Raw genomic sequence first — 20291 nt, forward strand, 5'->3', positions numbered from 1 at the left:
AACAAACACGTAACTAAAGCTTAATCAATTTTTTTTAAATATCTGTAAGGACTATAGACAAGTGATAGGAATATGTTAATATTTAAAAGACAAAAATTCAGATACTTAAGTCGTTTTTTTTCTTCTTTTTTCCCTATGTAAAGAGATATTAATATTATTTGTAGTCTAAATCTGGTTTGAACTAGCAGCAACATGATTCAGTGAAACTCTGATAATGAAACAAAAATAGCCATAGACTGCTTTATTAAGAAAAGAAAAAACAATTTACTCCAATTTTTAAAATTTACAAACATTCTGTCTTATACCTATCCAAATGCTGGTTATTTCCTTTATGTAGATGATCATTATCTTTGGTCAGAAGTCATTTCTCAAACAGTCTTCGATAAATGTCTCTTTCCTTCCTCAGTAAATTCTTCAACTGTTGCTTACAGTCTTTGATACATTGTTTTATACCAGAATCTAAAAATAAAACATTTTTCTCTCTAAATATTTGTTTGGTAAACAGGATTATTCCATTTAAATAAAGCATTGCTGAAGACATCTAAAGAATGGTATACAGTATTTTAAGAAAGAACTAAACATAAACAAACTTACACTTTGGATTAATCCCACTGTGATACAAATATAATTTTTAATTAACAAAGAATAATTAAATAGTTCATTCTCTCCCCAACTGTTTTTACTGTAGCACCTTTGTTTTTCTTTTCTGTAATTGCAGTGCCTGAACATTGGCCTAGACAATAAGCAAATTTTAAATGAGGTTTGTTTACCTTTTAATTATTAAATATATCTGTTAGTTTAAATTGGTATGATCTATTTTCACTTAAGATGTAAATCAGAGTATTGAGAAAACTACCAATATGTGAAAAATACTGATTATCCTGAAATATTAGTCATGATGCCCTGGTTCTTAAAATGTTCATTACCTTTCTAATAATGGAACAGTGTGTGAATTACATTACAGGAACACTAATGATCATCTGAATCACATTTTTCTTTACTGGAATAAATGGATTTTCAGAATGAGAAATGTAATGTTTCACATTTCAACTACACTATTGTCAATAAGACTACATGTTAAATACCAGGGGCTCACAGGTTTGCTGGATTACATTTTAATCACATCCTTCTAGGCCAGTGAAATATGATGTAATTTAAATTCTTGTCTTATTATGACATAATATTGCACTAATTAATCACCAGTGGACCATGCTTCCCCAGCTCACACATTATAAACCACAAGGTATATTTTTATGTTAGTTCAGTTTCTAATAATATATGTAATAAACAGTTTGATATGAAAATGTTAAAATATAATTAGGCCTATCAGGACATAGAATACTACAAAAATTACACCTTAATGAACATAACCCCTTCACTTGACTTTATTTTCTTACAACAAACTGTCATGTCAAGGTCCACATTAAAACAAACACCGTCAAATGTTTATCGATTTGAAATTGCATGTATTTATAAAAAAATTCAAGTAAAAAAAATATAAACTTACAGGTGTTCTTCATGATAAAGTAACAATTTACAAAAAATATGTAACTATCAAACTACAGCTTGTGCTTAACCTGTTTCAAAGTTATTTGCTTTAACTTGTATGCATGTTAATTATAAAAGGGTAGATTTTTTTTAAATTCTACACACCATTAAAACATCAAAAAAGATGTTTAACAAGTAACCTCAATTTTTACAATGGAAAATTCAAACAAATAATTAAATCTAAGAAAAAAAAGGGTGGACACTTTAGAGTTCAAAGATTTTTATCTAATAACACATCAACTGCTTTTACCTTTATCTGCCTAAACTAGAATGGATTCAGGATTTCTTTATATGGTATCTTAATTGTACAAAGTGGAAGCTTCAAACAAGGGCCTAATAGCAACAGATGTGAACTGGTATGTTATTTAATCTGCAACATTATTTCATTGCAATTTCAAAGCTTTATAGGGCTCATAACAACATTTATTTTTTAGCTAAGCCAACTATAGAAATGAACAGAACCAAAATGCTAAAATGTTAATTTAAATGACAACCCAAGATCATTGAACTTGGCAATCATCCATTCCTTTATAATCTCTTTTCAATATTGAGAAATATTTTTTTAGGAAATCCAGTCTTAACTCTTATATAAGTCTGGAGGCAAATAACTCTTTAACATCAGTTAAATCACTAAAAGTGTTTTTGAAACCTCATAGTAAGTTTAATTTCATGATGTTTCAACATAATGTTAAAAAATTAACGCTCTAAGTAATAAAGTCAAAACACAAAAAGCTAAAGGTTAGGCCTTTTAAAAGAGCTGTTTATTTACTAAAAAGAAACAATAACATAACTTGTTCTGTAGCAATACTAATAGCTTATTCTTTGACAGTACTACTATGAAAGAAACAACATATGAGAAAACAATACCAGATTTCATTTCATGTATTTTTTTTTTGCATACATTTTAACAGCAGGAGTGAAGAAAATTGCTTTATAATTCACCCTGGGAACAAAGACTAAAATAACATTCATGTTCTTTGCTCTTTAAATTCTATTCATCATTGTACAGTTTTCAATCAAATTAGGATCTTTTGTCTGCATTTTGGTTAAAGTTAACACTACAGCATTTATAATGTGTCCTGTGGTGTTGTGAGCAGAACAGTTCTGTCCTGTTTAAGGAATCCACAATACAGCAATTTGACAGCACACTATCTTCAAAATCATGTACTACACAATTTAGTGGGGGAAAGGAAGGCAAACCAATGAAATGTGAAAGATATTCAAATATTTTCACAACAAGTGAATAATAATTATCAAACTAAAGTTTTTTATGTTTTGTGCAAAAAATACAATTTTAGAGAAAAAAAAAGAATTAATATATGATTGTTATGTGGATTATACTTGAAAAGCACTTAAAATTAAATGCTTTTAGTTCTGGCAGTCCCTAAAACATTATGTTCCAAAAACACAGGTCATTTTATATGAAAAAGTTGGAACAAATACTTTATATATGTTTATATACTCCACAGACTATAAAAGGTGTATCTATAAGCAAATTCTAAGGTTCCCCTAAATCTATAATTACAAGCCTGTGTCATTAACACAGCATGAAACACTAAATGACACAAAGCATTATAAACTTATTCAAAACACAGAAATATGTAAGCATATGTTATTTTCCTTGACAATCAGTCCAGGCTATCAAGTTTACAGCATAGAAATGGTAAGTATTTTAAGGCTACAGCATTTTAAACTCCTACAACACACCAAATAAATATACAAGTTTATGATGTAGAGATATCTTGCATGTAGTGTAATTGGTCCTTAGTGAAAGCAGATCTAAAGCATTTATCAAATTCTCCAATTTAAACTTCTTAAACAAAAGTTAGATTTTGGCTGAGAAATATCATTTATCATCATTGTTCTTTTTCTCTTTATTAAGCAAGCCCATTTTATATCTAATAACTGTCTGTTAAGTTGAAGCTTTCTCAATCTTTTGTTTTGCTACCTCCATTACATTCTAAGCCACTGCAACAGTTAGAAACCAAACAGCTTTTGTTAGGCAGAAATTTCCCTCATCAGTTTTTCTGCATTAATATCATCTTCACTTTTCTTCATGTGTGCTTATTTATCAATTAGTATTTTTTCTTCTTTTTGCTTCCAACTTATTTCTCTTACTATATATTCTTGTCACAGTTGAAATAACTGTTAATTTCACCCTTTCATAATTCATTTATAATATATCTTTAGTAAGATGTATTAAGGAATTTTTCCAAATTTTTGTGTAGGTGTTTTACATACAGTTAAGAAATTCCTGTAAGCTGGATGTGCAAAAGTCATAAACATGTACTAATCCATTCAGTTAGGTAAAGGTTACATATGGCAATGATTATCTCATAAAAATTCATACTGCTTTGACCCTGTGTCAGTGTTCACTCCTTGAGGTGGAGTGAACCCACAATAAGTTCAATAATATAGACACAACGTGTGCTGGAAAGAGATGTAGTGCAGGGATTAGTCAATAGTACATGATGTCACCAGGCAACCTCTACTAGCAGCTGTACCTGCAAACGTTTTATTTCTCACTAATGCTCAACTGAAAATATAAGCTGTGATAGAAAGTTTACAACACACAATTTGTTATATGACAAATAATCATTAACTACATAAGCTAACATAATAATAAATTTAATGTCAAACTGATGCATAAAATGGTATCCATGGGACATTCCATAATAAAAATAATGTATACAATGTCAAATCTTAAAAACATTTGATAGTACTAAAATTAAACTTATTTTAATATGAATATTGGTAATCATGTAAATCCCAAAGTTAAAAAATCTAAACAAGCTCAATTATTAGTGAAATTCAGTTAAAATATGTATAGGCATAATAGAAAACAAAAGATTCATTGATATTGGTAATAATTAAAGAACTGATTTTAAGAATGCTGCAAGTGTGTATATATATATATATATATATATATATGTATGTGTGTGTCTGGTAGCATGTGAAAGCTGATTCAAGCAAGCATGTATGCAATGCAATTTTAATGCAGGGCAGTTAGTGAAACTTGATAATCAATTACATTCAACTAAACTAATCAGTTAATCTCCCACAAGACTTAAATAGTTGGAATAATCAAAAATATAAATTTTGACTAGCTGATTCTTTTCAGGATTCATGACATTAATAGATTAAGCTGAACAATGAATAACCATAACTGTAATATTTCTTTAACTTAGATAGCACAAACATCTTAACTTTTTCAACCACGTTATTAATCTAACGTGGTATTAATCTTCCATTCACCTTATTTCCTGTTTTTTAAAGTAATTTTCTAATTACCCTTGGTTTCATGTGATACACTTCGTCTGTAGGTTGCCATCTACTCATTTCGCAAAAATATTTTTATCTAAAAACATATTTTCAAACAATTTCTTTAAAAAAAAAAAATTTGACATTTCCTATTTGGCAGATGTCTTGCTAATGCCAACTAAATGCCACCATGCTGTTGCCATTATATTTGTTTTTAAGATGCACAGAAACCACCCTTTAATCCTCTGTAAATCAAAAACATTGATGATAATGAAGCTCCATGCACTGTTTTCCCACTGTAAGGTGACACCACAACACTGATACTTTCTCTTCATCACAATATTCTAGCTTCACTTTTAGTTTGGGTGTTTATGTTTTTAAAGCCCACAAGTAATATACCAAGATGCTTCAGGAATTAAAGTAGTAATTCCTTAAATGTAAAGGCAGACAACATTATTGTAAAAATAAATAAATAAAAAGAGTTGGTTGCAAGGTTAGTTTACCAACTGAGCTATAATAGAAGATAGATATGCTGTCAGTAATGGTGATATATAGACTGTCAGATTGGAAAAACTATTTAAGATTATCAATATTACTGAATCACTGTAATGTTTGATGTTTGAATATTTTATGGTTGGGAATGTAATTTAGATTATTACTATTAGACATTTTATTAAATTAATTTTCACTGTAAAAGTTAAAATTTTACTATTATGTAATATATACCTATAAAAGATAAAGGCTACTGGCATGAGAGAGTATTTGAACTGAATAAGTGTTAGAAATTGGTATTCATTATGGTTAATATAAGTGACATTGTGACTAGCACATTGACTTTGTGTCATGTCAGCCCACTTAATTTTGGGGGTTTTTATTTGGTAAACTGAAAGTTTATGATCAGGATTCAGACTTCATATAAACCTCTCAACCAGCCATGCGAGGTGTGGGAAATGAAGCTACCAGATGCAACAATGTACAGAAATGTGATAAAGAATATCATGATATGATCAGGATTCAGACTTCATATAAACCTCTCAACCAGCCATGCGAGGTGTGGGAAATGAAGCTACCAGATGCAACAAGGTACAGAAATGTGATAAAGAATACTTTTCTACCCTAGGTTTCTTGACACTCATGTTTTACATACAGCTGCTAGGTACTAGCATCAACAAACCTGTGAATATATATTTTTGATTGCAATAAAAAATCAGCCTAGATTTAATCAAAGCTAAATATATGAATAGTCTTTATCTGACTTTTTTTGTTATTAAACCCTAGATTGCTACTTTATTATGCCTGCTTAATAATTCTCCTTAGGCATAGCCCCAGATATACCTATGTGTTTTAAAGTTATTTTAAACTGATTGAGCATTCCAATTCCAGATTAACATGTAAACATTATCAATACTTCTGTTGTTTGTAAAATTCCATATAATTTTAGATTTGTGAAGTTTGTATGTATGGAGAGGAGAATACTGCTTCCTCCTACTTAGCATACATCATATCTAACTGCCATGCTGAGACATTCAAAAAAACAACATATGAAGTTAATTTCAGCCTGGACAAATATGGCCATATTAATGAAGCCAAGTGTGAATGTGATGCAGGACCTCTGCATTACTGCATATACATCAAGGCTTTCTAACTGTCCTTGGACCAGAAGAGAAGTCCACTGAAGCTGGAGTTGGCTTGCACTGAGCAAGTGCAGTCCTTTCATTGTTCAAAGCAGGTTCGCCAAGGCTCCTCAGTGAAGTCTGCTAATCTCCAGCTGGGCAAAATGAATAATATGAATTTAATCTTTAACTCCATATCAGTCCACTATAGGGAGGACCCCGACAAGGTTTCATAATGTCATGATCAATTTTTGCAGCATTCTCTGGCATAAAACATGAGATCTTACAAACATTTATGGTGTTGTTTATGATCATGACAACCTGAAGATAAAATTGCAGATCATATGCTCCACAATAACAAAATCTTGTCTATACAGGCTAGAAAAGAGAAAGGAATTGACACCAAGCTAGTGATTCTGCCTGGTTTCATGAGAGAACCAACTGGCTGACAGGATCAAATATCACCAGAATCTGCAAACTAACAGAGAAGACAGACAGGCTAAAGGTGACAAGAGAGCTCATGTCTGGTTCATGGCAAAAGTTACGAGAGTGTAACACTGTCAGCTTACTGTGACCAGACCAAAAATACAATAGAAAAGTCTGAGGTGATGGTTGACCAAGAGAGGCCTTAATAGCCTGCTCAACAGATGTCTTAGTGGATGAGAACGTTATTGTAGAAGTCCCTACTCTGTAAAGAACCTTTGTCATACATAATGGAATTTTTAGGGTCACAGATGGTTGTGAGGTTACTTCTCCCTACAAGGACGTGATCACTGGAAGATCATCCCCCAGGAGCCACAAGGATGTAGACTGTAAGCCCTCCAAGAGAAATGCCTACAAGGATTTTGAGGAATAGGTGATTTACTCTGCTGTGGATTTTTTGATAGGGACTTCCTTGCCATCCATGAGCAGTCAGGTTGTGACAAAGTCCTGTTTAAATTATTCAGGAATATAGAAATGACTCATTTCTTTTGATGGCCAAGCATCACCTTGTTTCCACCTGCTGTACATAAAATTTAACCAAGTTGCAAATATATTTGCAGTTGTGAACTCTGACTGGGAGTATGCAGCCTCAATTTGATAGGGATTATCAAGGACTGATTTTCTACAGATGTTTATTTTTGCTGTTCACCACCTGTAGTTAAGGTGATACTGCCTGTCCAAATGTTGTTAGGATGTAATCAAAATGGGCAGCACTATAAATTCCAGTGTAATACTTAGTCTTGACCATGCTGGAATTTGGCTTGAGATCTCTGCTATCATTAGGTTAGCAGGTTCCACATCTACCTCTTATAGAATTGTCAGTTGCTCCACTGTCACTTTCACTGGATCTATGTTGGGCTCTGCCTCCTTTTCATTCATTCTCTCCTCTGCTTGCTCCTGCCAATTCTTTGATGCTGCAGACAGCTCTTTGGACCTCTTACAACAGTGAAGGTACAGCATCATTCTTTAAAATCTTCTTGGTGCACCTGAAATAAAAGGAGGGTATTTTTTATTCTTTAAAACAAAAATCATTATTATGTTTCTTACCTTTTAAAATAAATTTGAGGTTTGTTTCTTTAAAAATCTTTGTAATAAGAATTGTTAACCATAGTCTCATTACCATAAAAATCCAAGTCATGCTGCATTCATATAGTCAAGAGTGGTTATCTTTGTTTACTGTTCAGCTTATCTTAGGGCTGGGCCTATTAAATACCTACAACATAAATACTCTCTGCAAGACATAGCATACACATTATAGTCAATGGCAAATAGAAACATTTACCTTACTATGATAATTTTAATGTGTTTTGCTTTGTTAATAGCATACAATTTAAATGCAGTGCATATCATGCTTTAATTCCCTCTATAGCACATTATTTATAGTTCATGATGGTCTGATGTGAAAAAAGTTATCAAAGTTTACATAAGTCTTTAAAATTATACTAACCATGTACAGTTTCTTTTCCTTGTAAGAAGTTGCTTTTCTGAAATGAGCACAGCATACCACAATGTACGACTTCAGAGTCCAGTGCACCCCAATTTTTGTCCATGGCTCATTGTATGGCATGGATCCAGCTATTTTTCAACGGGATACTAGGAAACTGGTGTCCACTTCTGTTTGAACACTGGGGCACACAGCATCTTGTTGGCATCACAAAAAAAACCATTTACAGACTTGTCAAACAAGTGGCAAATTGTAGGACGACACACATGTGAACACAACGGTTCATTTAACCAGCCTTGTTTTTGCTGGTACCAATGTGGAGGTAGTGCCACATAGTTCAAGATGTGGATGCTCGTAACCTCGTTAAATAATGAAAAGATATTTTACTATCACCAATAAAGGTAATAATGTCTTTATTTAAAATATACCTTCATTGCAATTAGAAATAATTAAGTATTCAGTTAACCAATGTATTTTTCTACACTGTTCGAGTCATCAGAATATTTTGCAATTGCCTACCATACTCACTCAACAGTAAATTTATCTGATTTTATGACAATTTTATTTGATGGACATAATAAAAAAAACCCTAATGTTCACAAACATTGCAACTCAGTAAAACCATACTATGTCTATTAAAAAGTAAAAGTACAACAATTTTAAACAAAGAACCATCAACAAGATATCTATGTCTTAAGCAATCTCCAGTCATGTGACTTTTCTTTCATACAGTAAATATATTGTCCTGTATCTATATAAATTACTTGTATCAGATGATAAAACCCTCTCTAGATAATGTACATCTGTTACCATTTAATAAAGTTTTCTTTGCTATCCATTCAACCTTTCTCAAGTTATTTGGTGTCTTCTCATTAAAGAAAATTTTTGTAGCTTTCAAACAGATATAATTTAACCCAAGAATACTTTTACAATTCACAAACAAAAGGAACTTTATAGATCTTATATATTCACCCTAATATAACATATCATATTTAAACTTTCTTTATAGCTGTTTTCAAACCTGTATTTCATTAGTAAACGATCACAACAACATAACATTATAACAAGGTTTCAACCAAGACCTGCACAAAAACTAATGGAAAAGCTTGAAAATCAAGAAACGGATTGCATATTCTCAAGGGATGATATTTTCTTTGGAATGGGCAAAAAAATACTTATAATTTTATCTTACAAAGTTTGAAAACCTTTAGGGAAAGAATAAGAATAAAACTAGAAAGTCTATTCAGTTAATATAGTACATGTAGGTAGAAATATACACAGATTTTTCTCTATGTTAAAATACTTTTATTTGTAAGCTTTTGCATTGCTTTGTAAACTGTTGCCTGATGAAGGCTCAGGTAAGAGGCCAAAAGCTCACAAATAAAAGTATTTTAAAATATAGAACAGTCCATGTATAATTCTACTACATTATGTGTCTTACAAACAATTAGTATTACTGTTTAACTCCTCTAGCTACAGTAATGTTACATTTTTACAATTATGGTATGATATTAACCAGTTAACTTTTTAAAAGATAGCTGTGTAACACTGTAACTAAATTTTCAGTATTTTTTACCTGAAATAATATACTTCCTCTATAATAATACCGTATATTGGATTAATCAGTGTTAACCATAAAGTAACCTAAACAAGTCATACAAAGTTAAAATAATGTTGAAATATTATGTAAATGATTAGCTCAGTCAGGTTATAATTGAGCAATTTCAAAACTTATATCTTTATTTATACTAATGTGATTAATATGAAAATACAAACAGCTAAAAACAAGTATTCCAAACTTTGTAATCATATTTAGAGAAGAAAAAAAACATAGCATTGATAAACAGGAAACCTGTTTTAAAAATTTTTTACTTGTACAGTCACACAACTTGCATTTTTCACATTAACAATGCCAAAAACATCTTTCACATAGAATTCTAACTTCTATAAGAAGTCTATGTTAAAAGAGCTGCAGCTGTCCTAAATAATACTAATTTTGATGGAAAAAATTTCTTAAATCTGGAAACATTATTAGAATATCTAGAAAAAAACAAGGCATTAACATTTACCATAACAATGTTTAACTAACATTATGTCTAATATTTCTTTTTGATACTTTATGGTAGTATAAGGATATCTTGCTGTTTTTTTGAAAATTAATTTCTGAAACAAATGGAGGGTGTAATGGGTTTTTACCCCTAAACTCAGCTCCTAAATCCATGTTTGTTTATCCAACAATAAGGAAACAGTTATTAACTTTTTGAACAAAAAAAAATGGATAAACATAAGCAAGGGAGTTTTTAGCATTTAAATGTGATATCGATCATAATTTTCTATTCTAGGGATTTGGGGCACGGGCCACATGTGCAACTCTCGTCCAACCCTCATGGATTCATGCTTGCTTATATAATTTAGAAAAATAATTATGCAATTAGAAATAATGTATAAAAACAGTAAATTATACTTTATTTAACATTAAAGTGGGCAGAATTGATAGTGGGTACTGCCAGCCAGTTGACTATACAAACAATATGTAGCTCTGCACTTAACAAAGTGACAATATTTTGATCACTTGAATAGTTGGAATAATCAAAATCATTAATAATATAGAAACTCAATTTCAATTAATTGATTATTTTTGTGACAGTCAAGTTACTTATACTTTTGTTGATTTGATTTTTGGAATAACTGGGAACAGTAGTGATCAAAAACACTGGTTGATTATATTTATGACAACCAGTATAATCAGAAATGGTAATTGTTTAGTTTATGTGACACTAACTGGTGCAATCAGTGCACATAGGTTGTGAGTTATATTGATTAATCAATTAAATTGCTCGGCTATAGTTTAGAGGATAGTTAGTTCCAAGGTTTCACAAATCCACATACTAGTATACCTCATCTCTGTATTCTTGTACCTATCTTGGGTTACATTTGAAATAAATTTTGATATAGGTAATCTATGAATTATGGAATTCTATACAATAACACCTTTGTCCACCTTAAAAGTGCAGTATAAAATTATTATTATTATTGCCCTGTTTGGAATTCCTTCTCCAGTGACCAGTTTATATTGGAAAGTAATAAGAAGCTTGGCAGCATTGTTTTAAACACACTTTCCATTATTGTCAACAAAGATTTTGTTAATTTTTCTATTTTGTTTTTCCTTTATTATCCGTGTTCAATTTATACTTTACTAGCGAAAGTAACCGGCTACACTCGGGTTATTAGGTTGATATATTCTAGATGACTATGTTATAGATGCCACTATACATCACGTTACCTAACCTATATAAAAGCCAGTGTGTGTCACGTCACGCTAGATTTTAAACTTAAATCGTTTTTGAATTAAGGTATTTTCTGTTATATCTCCAACGTTTTTAATAAATAAAAAAAACCTTTTTAATCAACAGAAACACTAAATTAAGAAATCAACAAAGATTTTTAGTTATGTTGTTTATAAATTTCATTTTATACTTTCAGTACATAGACAAACAACAATATTAGGTTATACTTTTATTGCTAAGCAACATATCATAAAAAACCATTGTTGGAATGCACTCTTACCAAAACACAATAGCTTGTTTCTATATATTAGAAGTTGTTATACAAGGAACCACTTTATTTATATGATGTTTTTCACTTGCTTGCCCCATTACAATAATGTACACATGTGTGTCTGTCTGTAATTTCTATTTGTAATATAAGGAAATACATCATTAACTAATGTTTCTTACAATTATTGTGACATTATAGATTCTGAATGACCAACTTATTCACCCCATTGCAATCTTGAGAAAAAGTGTTCAATATAGTCATTATTAGATAGCTAAGAAAGTGTCATTGATGCACCAAAACATAGTACCAACATTGTTAAAAAGAACAGTATAATCACTATTTTGTAGAAAAAATAAAAATAAACTGTCACTGTTACACACAAAGTCAATTCTGCTATCATCGAGAGAAATAATATTCACTGACTTGGCAATTAGAGAGAGATTGTTGGTACACTGAAAGTTCCTACTGATGTTGTTGATTATTCTTGACTTGATAGTACCTCAGAGAATTTCATTCATATACCAAAACCTTGGTAACAATATTCACACTTCTATGTAATTTTTTTTTGCTAGCTTGTTTCATAAAAAGGTGCACCTGCATGCACACATGTGCAAGTCTGTCTGGCTGTCTGTGATTTCTATTTATAATATAAAGAATCACTTCTTTTCTATGTTGTTTTTTTATCTAGCTTGCCTCATTAAAAAGATGTGCATGCATGCATGAACATGGATAAGTAATAATACCCGGGTGCACATGTCTGTCTGTCTCTATGTGACTTCTATTTGTAATATAAGAAACCACTTCTTCCATATGTGGTTTTTTGCTAGCTTGCCTCGTTAAAAAGATGTGCATACACGTGAATAAGTAATACCCAGGTACACACCCTCAGGGTCTATTTAGTATGGGTTCAAAATTTCAGGTTTCTAGATTCTTTCTACTTGTAGTTATGGTGGTCTCACACACACACACAGATATGCTCTTTTATTATTATATATATAACATTTGTCAAACTATTCTTTTCTGGAATCCTTTGGTTATCAATTGGATCAATTTACATGAATCCCACACACATATAAACTCAACATTCAAGAATGTGAATCTCTATAATTTCTCAAGTCCGGAATTTCATCTAAACATATTGTACAAGAAACTTTTGCCTTTATACCATTTTTAACAAGCTACTAAGAACTAGTCCAACTGACTGTATGAAGAGAAGTCCAGTCACTTTCTTTTAGTAATCCGACTTTTCCAGATTATGTTATAATGTTGATTGTTCTCAAGACGCTTTTCTGTCTTGTCCTTTTTTGCTTCATTTGGCAGAAGTTTAGTCATTCCAATTTATGAAGAACTTGCCAATGGAAATTCACATCTCAAGAACAAACTTTGATTAATAATATTAAAGTCTTCCTACAGCTCTGTGAAATTAACTCTTTAATATGGGGAATACTTGAAGCTATTAAAGCCAAAGAATAATAGTTCCTTTTCTTGCTGTCCAGTGTAACCCTACAAGCACTAGGTGCAACATGCAACTTATAATGAATGAAGAGTAATAAACCTAAAACTTTAGCCATTTCCTTCACTCTTCTTGGCAAATTATGCTCACATTCGATATACATTGTTGTGTGTCACATAAAGAGTATACCCCAAGTTACTTAACCTCACTTTTGAAGACATTGAGCTGGTTACCCCTACTTCTGTTATCAACAGTACTAGTTGCAAGAACCCTCTTTAGAGTTTCCACAGAGTTCCTACTAAAACATTAAATTTTGTTTCAGTTCGTCACTAAAAGTAGCCAATGCTATGCTCTCTACTCACCTAAAATGTAGCATTTTTGTCTTGAAAGCCATGAGTGTATTCACCACACAACTGTTGGGAAAAGTATGGCTGCCTGTATTTTCATAGGCAATATGCTTGTGTAGCACTGTGATTGTTTGGACCACAGTATATATTATCAACACAAGACTGTACTCTGGTGCAGTTCATCTTCATACTTTATAATATTTCAATTTTATACATATTTTATTTACTGTCTGCATAATTCTTAACCAATACTGTAGTTGTGCAATATCCTGTCAAAGTCTGTTTACCAAACAATTCTTTTTTTTAAGGAATCTAACAGCAACTCTTTCATCACTTTCAGACCAAAAGCAAATAACAATGTCCAGTCATTTTCTCATCTGTGTAATCGTTCATTACTGTGTATCCATAAACATGTTTTAATTATTTCTCCGACAATTTGTTTATAGAAGGTCAGTAACATCAACTATGAAATAAGCTGCTTTAATTCAACTAATATTGTGGCTGTCAGTCAGGTCCAAAAAAACATTGATTTGAACAATTATGCAAAAGAGTAGCTACTGAAATCACGTTTAGTCTCCATAAAACATCAGCTGTAATGACATTTTCAGTTAAAGTTGGCTGTAATGTCAATTGTTTTGGGCATGCTTTATCCAAATAAGTTTAAAAGAATAAAGTGATTTTTAGTTTGAACTAAATTCAATAGAATAGAATGTCCAGAATAGTGCTTGGCAATTAAATCAATATAATCCATTGAGTATTAACAACGATTACATCGATTAGTGTCATGTAAAATAATCAATTAATCTAAATTATGGGTAAGTCAATTATTGTTACAAAAAAATTTGCATATTTATTTGCTAGAAATGTTTTACAATTAATTTTTTATATATTTGATAAATGTTTTAAATAAATACTCTATAGATACTTAAATCTTTTATTTCTGAGGCTTTCCAGTGTAATAAAGTTTTAATTTAAATAAATATTTGTTGTTCAAAATTGTCCCAAAGTAATATATATATATTTAGTACTGTTGTCTTGTGTAAATTTGTAGGAAAAATCCCACAGAACACTTTTAACCCTATATGCACAGGTGGGAGTCAAAATGTGCATGCCGTGATCTTGTACAGTGTCATTCAACATGATATTATGAATTTGATATTATCACTTTTAATGTTACCGTACACTGCTAATTTTGCAACAGTTCATGTTAGAGTACAGAAAATACCAATTACAATATACAAGGATACTGAAAAACACTTTAGATATGCATTTAGGGCCAACCCCAGGCACATTCAGTTAATAGTATTTATTTAAATTATTACAGGTTTTGCATTACTTGAGATTAACAAAGTAACTTACTCATAACTTATTGTACCTGAAAATCGATTTCCTTTGGCTTTTCATATTTTCTCAATAAATTAATTTTTTCATCACTAATTTTTATGTAAATTTCATTTGTTAATTTTAGCTCTATTTAATAATTTCAACCAAAACATATTTTAGAACCAATATTCTGTCATATTCTAACATTTATTTAGTGTAATTCATAAAGAAAAGTATTACAAATCTTTGAAGAGTTTTACAGTAAACAACATGCTTGTCAATGTTTTTAGAATTTTTCTCCTCCCAAAGAATAACTGTTTTGCAAAGAAACAGCATCAGCATTATCATGGTGGCATAGGTACTATGGCTTTGAAGGTACTTAATGTATCTTCATTAAATTTGGCAAGATTCCAATAAACATTAAGTCTTTTGTACACAAAAAAAAATAAAATCAGAATTTTTAACTTAAGTATTTTGACTAAAATTTTTTCAATAATTAAATGGTGTTAAGAGTGTTGACTGCCATGAATGCAAAGTAATTTTCATGTTAAGATTAAAAATACTTTTTTTCATCTGAAAAGTTTCAAATTTTATTTCCTTAAATCCCTGAAACCTCCTAAATAAATATAAAATGTTTTTTTTAAAGAAAAACATTATATTTTATCTGTTATTCTCTACACTCTATACAGGGTTAGTCAATTTGACCAGCCTCATAACCACCATAACAAAATTAAGAAATAATTCTATATTTCCCTTTCTTGTTTCTGGAATGACTGCAAATTGTAACAGGAAACCATAATTGTTTATACTAAATAGCTTAAAGCTTGTAACAGTATACATATATTTATACTTAATTTTACTGTGTTATTGTCTTTTGAACCCTGTCTAACTAATAATCCTGCCACACAAGTATAAATCAATTGACAAACGTGCAGCTCATCAAATTAATACACAAGCTTCTCACGCGCATACCTCATAAAGAATTTTTATTATTCATTTTTACCTAATCTAAACAAACAAGTGTCTAATTTTTACATTTTAGTTACTTGTATAATAGTAAATAAAGAATACACAAAAAAAAAACTTATCTGGGTTTTAATTGACTTTGCTGTTGACTGTCTATGAAACTTAAGCCTACTTTTTTTTTATACCATTAGTACTATCACACTAAATAAATCTTATTTAAATAAATACTGCACTTAAGAACACAGAATAATAAAACATAAAAGTCAGACAATGTCCTATAACTATCATAATATCTCTGGCCTTCTAACTATGCAATAAGAATCACTGAAAATTCAGCTAAGCCCCTTAATGTGTTTCCCATGGGAATAAAGTTTGAACTGGAAATGAAATAGATAATTCTCTGTACAAAAAAACAATGCAATGTAATACATCATTTGATAATAAATAATATAGTACTAAACATTAGAGAGAACTATTGGCAATTTGTAAAAAAAAAAGGATATGACAGCTGGGGGTGGCAAGAGGGGGTCTGATTTTCTAATTTATGGCTCTGGAACCAAATAATTGAGGATTTTTTAGATATTTCCTTATAATATTAAGAAGCTAAATCTTATACAATATTAAAATTGGATTTATTAGCTATGTTTTGATGCCAAGTTTATTCATATACCATATAAAGTAGTTTAATTAAATTGTGAATGTAAATCTTATCTACCTGATGCGAAACGGTTAATATAGCTCTTCCTAACAGAAATTTTGCAGCCAGTTAGACTGACAAGCAGCTTTCACTTCTGCTGGTCAACAAGCTTTTGAAACAGTTTCGGACTGGTAGTTACTGATTAACAGAAACACTGAATATTGTGTGCAGATAATCTTCACAAAGCAATATTTATCCCAACATTATCTACATATTTTGATAGATTCTTTAATTAGTAGCCGATAAATAAACCCTAGAATACAGAGATATGTTTCAATAGAGATACAGGTAGTTTAGAGAACTGAACATGCTATACTATCTTTTCATATACTTTTATTATTTATCAATCTTGAGCATTATATAAATTGCAAGCCATTTGTAAATATAATATATAAGTTTAATATGGTGTTTGACAAACTGGGAAAGCTAATAGAAGCGTGTTAAATCCATCAGTATAGCCCTAATAGTACCAACTAGTACAATGCACAAATACATACGAGTTATACCATTATAATGTCCAAGCACAGGTGCATAGTTCAATGCTTCATCAACTTTCAATGCTTGGACTAACTTTTGAAGTCATATTTTACATATATATATAAATAATGTTTCAGAATAATTTTTTCTCTCCAGCCCAACTAGTGAATTCTGGTGACTTGTGGAATACAAAAGATAGATTTGAAATACTGTTTTAACAAATGAATTTGAGGGGGGGGAAGTTAGGATAGGAAAAAATCTGCACTTTAGGTGATTTTTATTGCAACTGTTGAACCACACATATACTTTAAATATATATATAAAGTAATTGTTACCATTTCCATTATCCACCTCCTGAGCTTTTTGTAATACTTGTAGTGCTGTATCATAGTCCTTGATATTGTACAGAGCTTTTCCTTTCCTGTACAAGGCCTTCACATTGGTGGGTTCAACCTCCAAAACTTTATCACAATAAAAAATAACTCGTTCCATTTTTTTTTCTTGCTGCAACAAGCAGTCTATAAGATAATAATAAGTACTACATATACCTTCTCAATCCTTAAATAAAATAGGTATACCAATTAAGTACAAATTTTTACAGATTGAACAGATTCTTTTATTCATATACAGTATACATGTGTACATGAAGGCAAGTGAGAAAATATAATAAAAGGAACAAATAACAGATAATTGCGGCTAGAGCATGGAAAACTCACTGTATCAAAATGAAAGTTTTTAATGATTAAGCCATATGGTCTTTAATATTTGATAACAAATTTAATGATCAAGTAATTACTGACATTTTTAAGTTAAAAATCTCATGTGCACAAAGCTGTTTTCACACTAAATGTTGTGACTGTCAATTATGGCTAAAATTATTTGTACCTTAAATAAATGGATCTTTACTCAAGCAGTACTGAAAGTAGCGTGGTTACTCTAACAACCACGTCTGTTTTTCATACAGTACATTACACTTCAAAGTCTATCACAAGCATACTTATGCAACAATCCAATCCCCTGTAAACCCTGACATTCTGAATGCAAATTTTTGGTGCTCAGTAAAGGGTTCTCAAAGGCCATCTGTTCTGGATAGATGTATATGGTTAAAGCCCCAGTTATGCTCCAGACAATTATTAATGTTATATTATTGATATTGCAATTTTTTTTTAATATTTAAACCTATACAGGTCTGTGCAACTAATTTTGCAGAGCTCTTTGCAACTAACAATCATAAAAACAATTTACATACATATACCAAATGACACCAGTAATATCTTACTTGCAAGGTTGTTATAACAATCCATTTTAATTTTTGTAACTTCTTGTTTGACAGATTCAGGGAGTTGATCTACTTTAGGCTGCTCAGTACTTGTAAGACCCATCAGAGATGCAGCATTTTGTTGTACTTGTATACCTTGGATGAAAAGAAGAGCCCTGTGGTACTTTCCCATGGCTCCCCTTAGGTTTTTTTCTTTAAACAGTGCATTTCCTTCCTGCATAATGAATATATATATATAAATAAAAAGTATTTCCTACAAATATTACCAAAGATCACAAAACTTCATTACTGAGAACAAAGTTAAGCCTATCTTGCACTTGTTAATATTGTATTATTTTCACAATGTACTTTTTTTTTATATGTATGTATTACAATGGTAGAAAAACAAATAGCATTTAACCAGTTTGGCAGAAACTGTATGTGATATCTTAGCTAAAATTATATCCTTCTATTGTGACTTAATTGTATTTAGTCCAACTCTACCTACACAATTTTGCAGCCATAACAAATTCTTCATTTATAATGGTTTCTTGTCTCCTCACTTATTTCATTAGTTTTTCCTTTCTAGGAGTTGGGGTCTCTTGAGTCTCTGCTCTGTATTGCATGTGAAAGGATAAATTTATCATAGATGCGTTATTTTCTTATTTGGCTAGGCTATAAGGTAAAATACATTTATTGAAAAGGTTAGTTTTACAGAAAAAATATTTCCCTGCCCTTGTCTTTGATTATGCTTTCAAGCCTCATGTAGAATAACACCTTTTATTTGTAAAGCCATAGTCTTTTCACCAATTTTACTTCATAATCCTCAGTTTTCTTTTTTTTTCTTTAAAGTGTTCCTTATAGCACCATTCTTTATTTCAACATTTTAGATTTCTCTTGGCAGGTCTGAATGATAGATATTAAAAGATCAGCATCAGTCACACGTGTATTTCTTATTATGTTGACCCTGCAAGTGCTGTCAAGTTGTAAAACAAATTCTGTCAAACTACACAAGTAACAGAAATGTGGTCCATGATGGTAAAATAACTTAGCCACATTACAACAAAGCAACAAGGCAAATTACTTTTTTTTGTCTCTTAAGTTATCAAAATGTTATAATGATATTGTGCAAATACTGAGAGTCAGAATTCATGGTGTTTTTAAGTGTTTTACACTCACAAAAAGAAACCTATCATTCTATAGGTATTTGAATAACTTGTAGCATTCCGCCACAATTTAATTCTTCATATTTTGAGCTGACACTAGGCAGCTAATACATAGTTGAACAGAGTTGTTTAAACATTTGTTTAACAAGTAAAAGCTTGGAATGGTCTATTCTTTCATTTCAGACACACCTCTAATGAAAGAATACACCATTCCAAGCTTTTACTTGTTGTTAAGCAAATGTTTAGATAACTCTGTTCAACTCAGTCAAGATTCAATTCAGATCCTCAAAATATTGAAATTCAATTTCAGATCCCCAATCCAGGGTCCTAGGTAGGCACAGCATTTTTACTCTGTTTTCCTTTTAAACAAGGTTGACATTTCAGCTCGTGAAATAAAACAGTATTCTAGCACAAGTTATATTACAATGTCTTACATTTATATAGAGGGTTGAATAGTTATATTAAAACAATTTTGACTATGCAAGTCACGTGACAACCACAACCAATATAAAGTCACAGTGGAAAGGCATATATCAGAACTATATATTGACATTCTTTGGCATTCTGTAGGTAGTGTGATGCCACTGTAAACTGATCATTTTTGGAGGAGTATGTAGGAGCCCTTTCTGATACAAAATATTCATGCACTCAGATCATAAATGTGTGTTATCATGAATTTAGAATTTTTAAATGAGGA

General features: G+C 30.8%; 1 protein-coding gene across 2 annotated transcripts; it reads right to left on the minus strand.

The window, feature by feature from the left end:
* Positions 1–215: 215 nt before the first annotated feature.
* On the minus strand, positions 216–18689 carry LOC106463951 (tetratricopeptide repeat protein 9A-like). 2 transcript variants are annotated; one of them, XM_022391584.1, is made up of 3 exons: positions 18450–18689; positions 17506–17631; positions 216–459 (listed from the first exon to the last, which is right to left on the minus strand). In XM_022391584.1, exons 1-3 carry the CDS (start codon positions 18667–18669, stop codon positions 362–364), a joined length of 444 nt encoding a protein of 147 aa, XP_022247292.1. In that variant the 5' UTR covers positions 18670–18689; the 3' UTR covers positions 216–361. The 2 variants fall into 2 exon arrangements, with proteins under 2 accessions (XP_022247292.1, XP_013779494.2); XM_013924040.2 differs by having other exon boundaries at positions 17506–17688; positions 18450–18688.
* Positions 18690–20291: the final 1602 nt, after the last annotated feature.

The sequence above is a fragment of the Limulus polyphemus genome, unplaced genomic scaffold (assembly GCF_000517525.1).
Source record: "Limulus polyphemus unplaced genomic scaffold, Limulus_polyphemus-2.1.2 Scaffold1527, whole genome shotgun sequence".
Classification (NCBI taxonomy): domain Eukaryota; kingdom Metazoa; phylum Arthropoda; class Merostomata; order Xiphosura; family Limulidae; genus Limulus; species Limulus polyphemus.

Bases quoted from the DNA above. Each gene is read 5' to 3' on its own strand.
- LOC106463951 (XM_013924040.2), bottom strand. From the start codon at position 18,669: ATGCAGGAAGGAAATGCACTGTTTAAAGAAAAAAACCTAAGGGGAGCC. The intron at 17,689-18,449 runs GTAAGATATTAC...ATTATCTTATAG, and splicing joins TTGTTATAACAACCTTGCAA to ACTGCTTGTTGCAGCAAGAA. The intron at 460-17,505 runs GTAACAATTACT...TTTTATTTTTAG, and splicing joins GGAGGTGGATAATGGAAATG to ATTCTGGTATAAAACAATGT.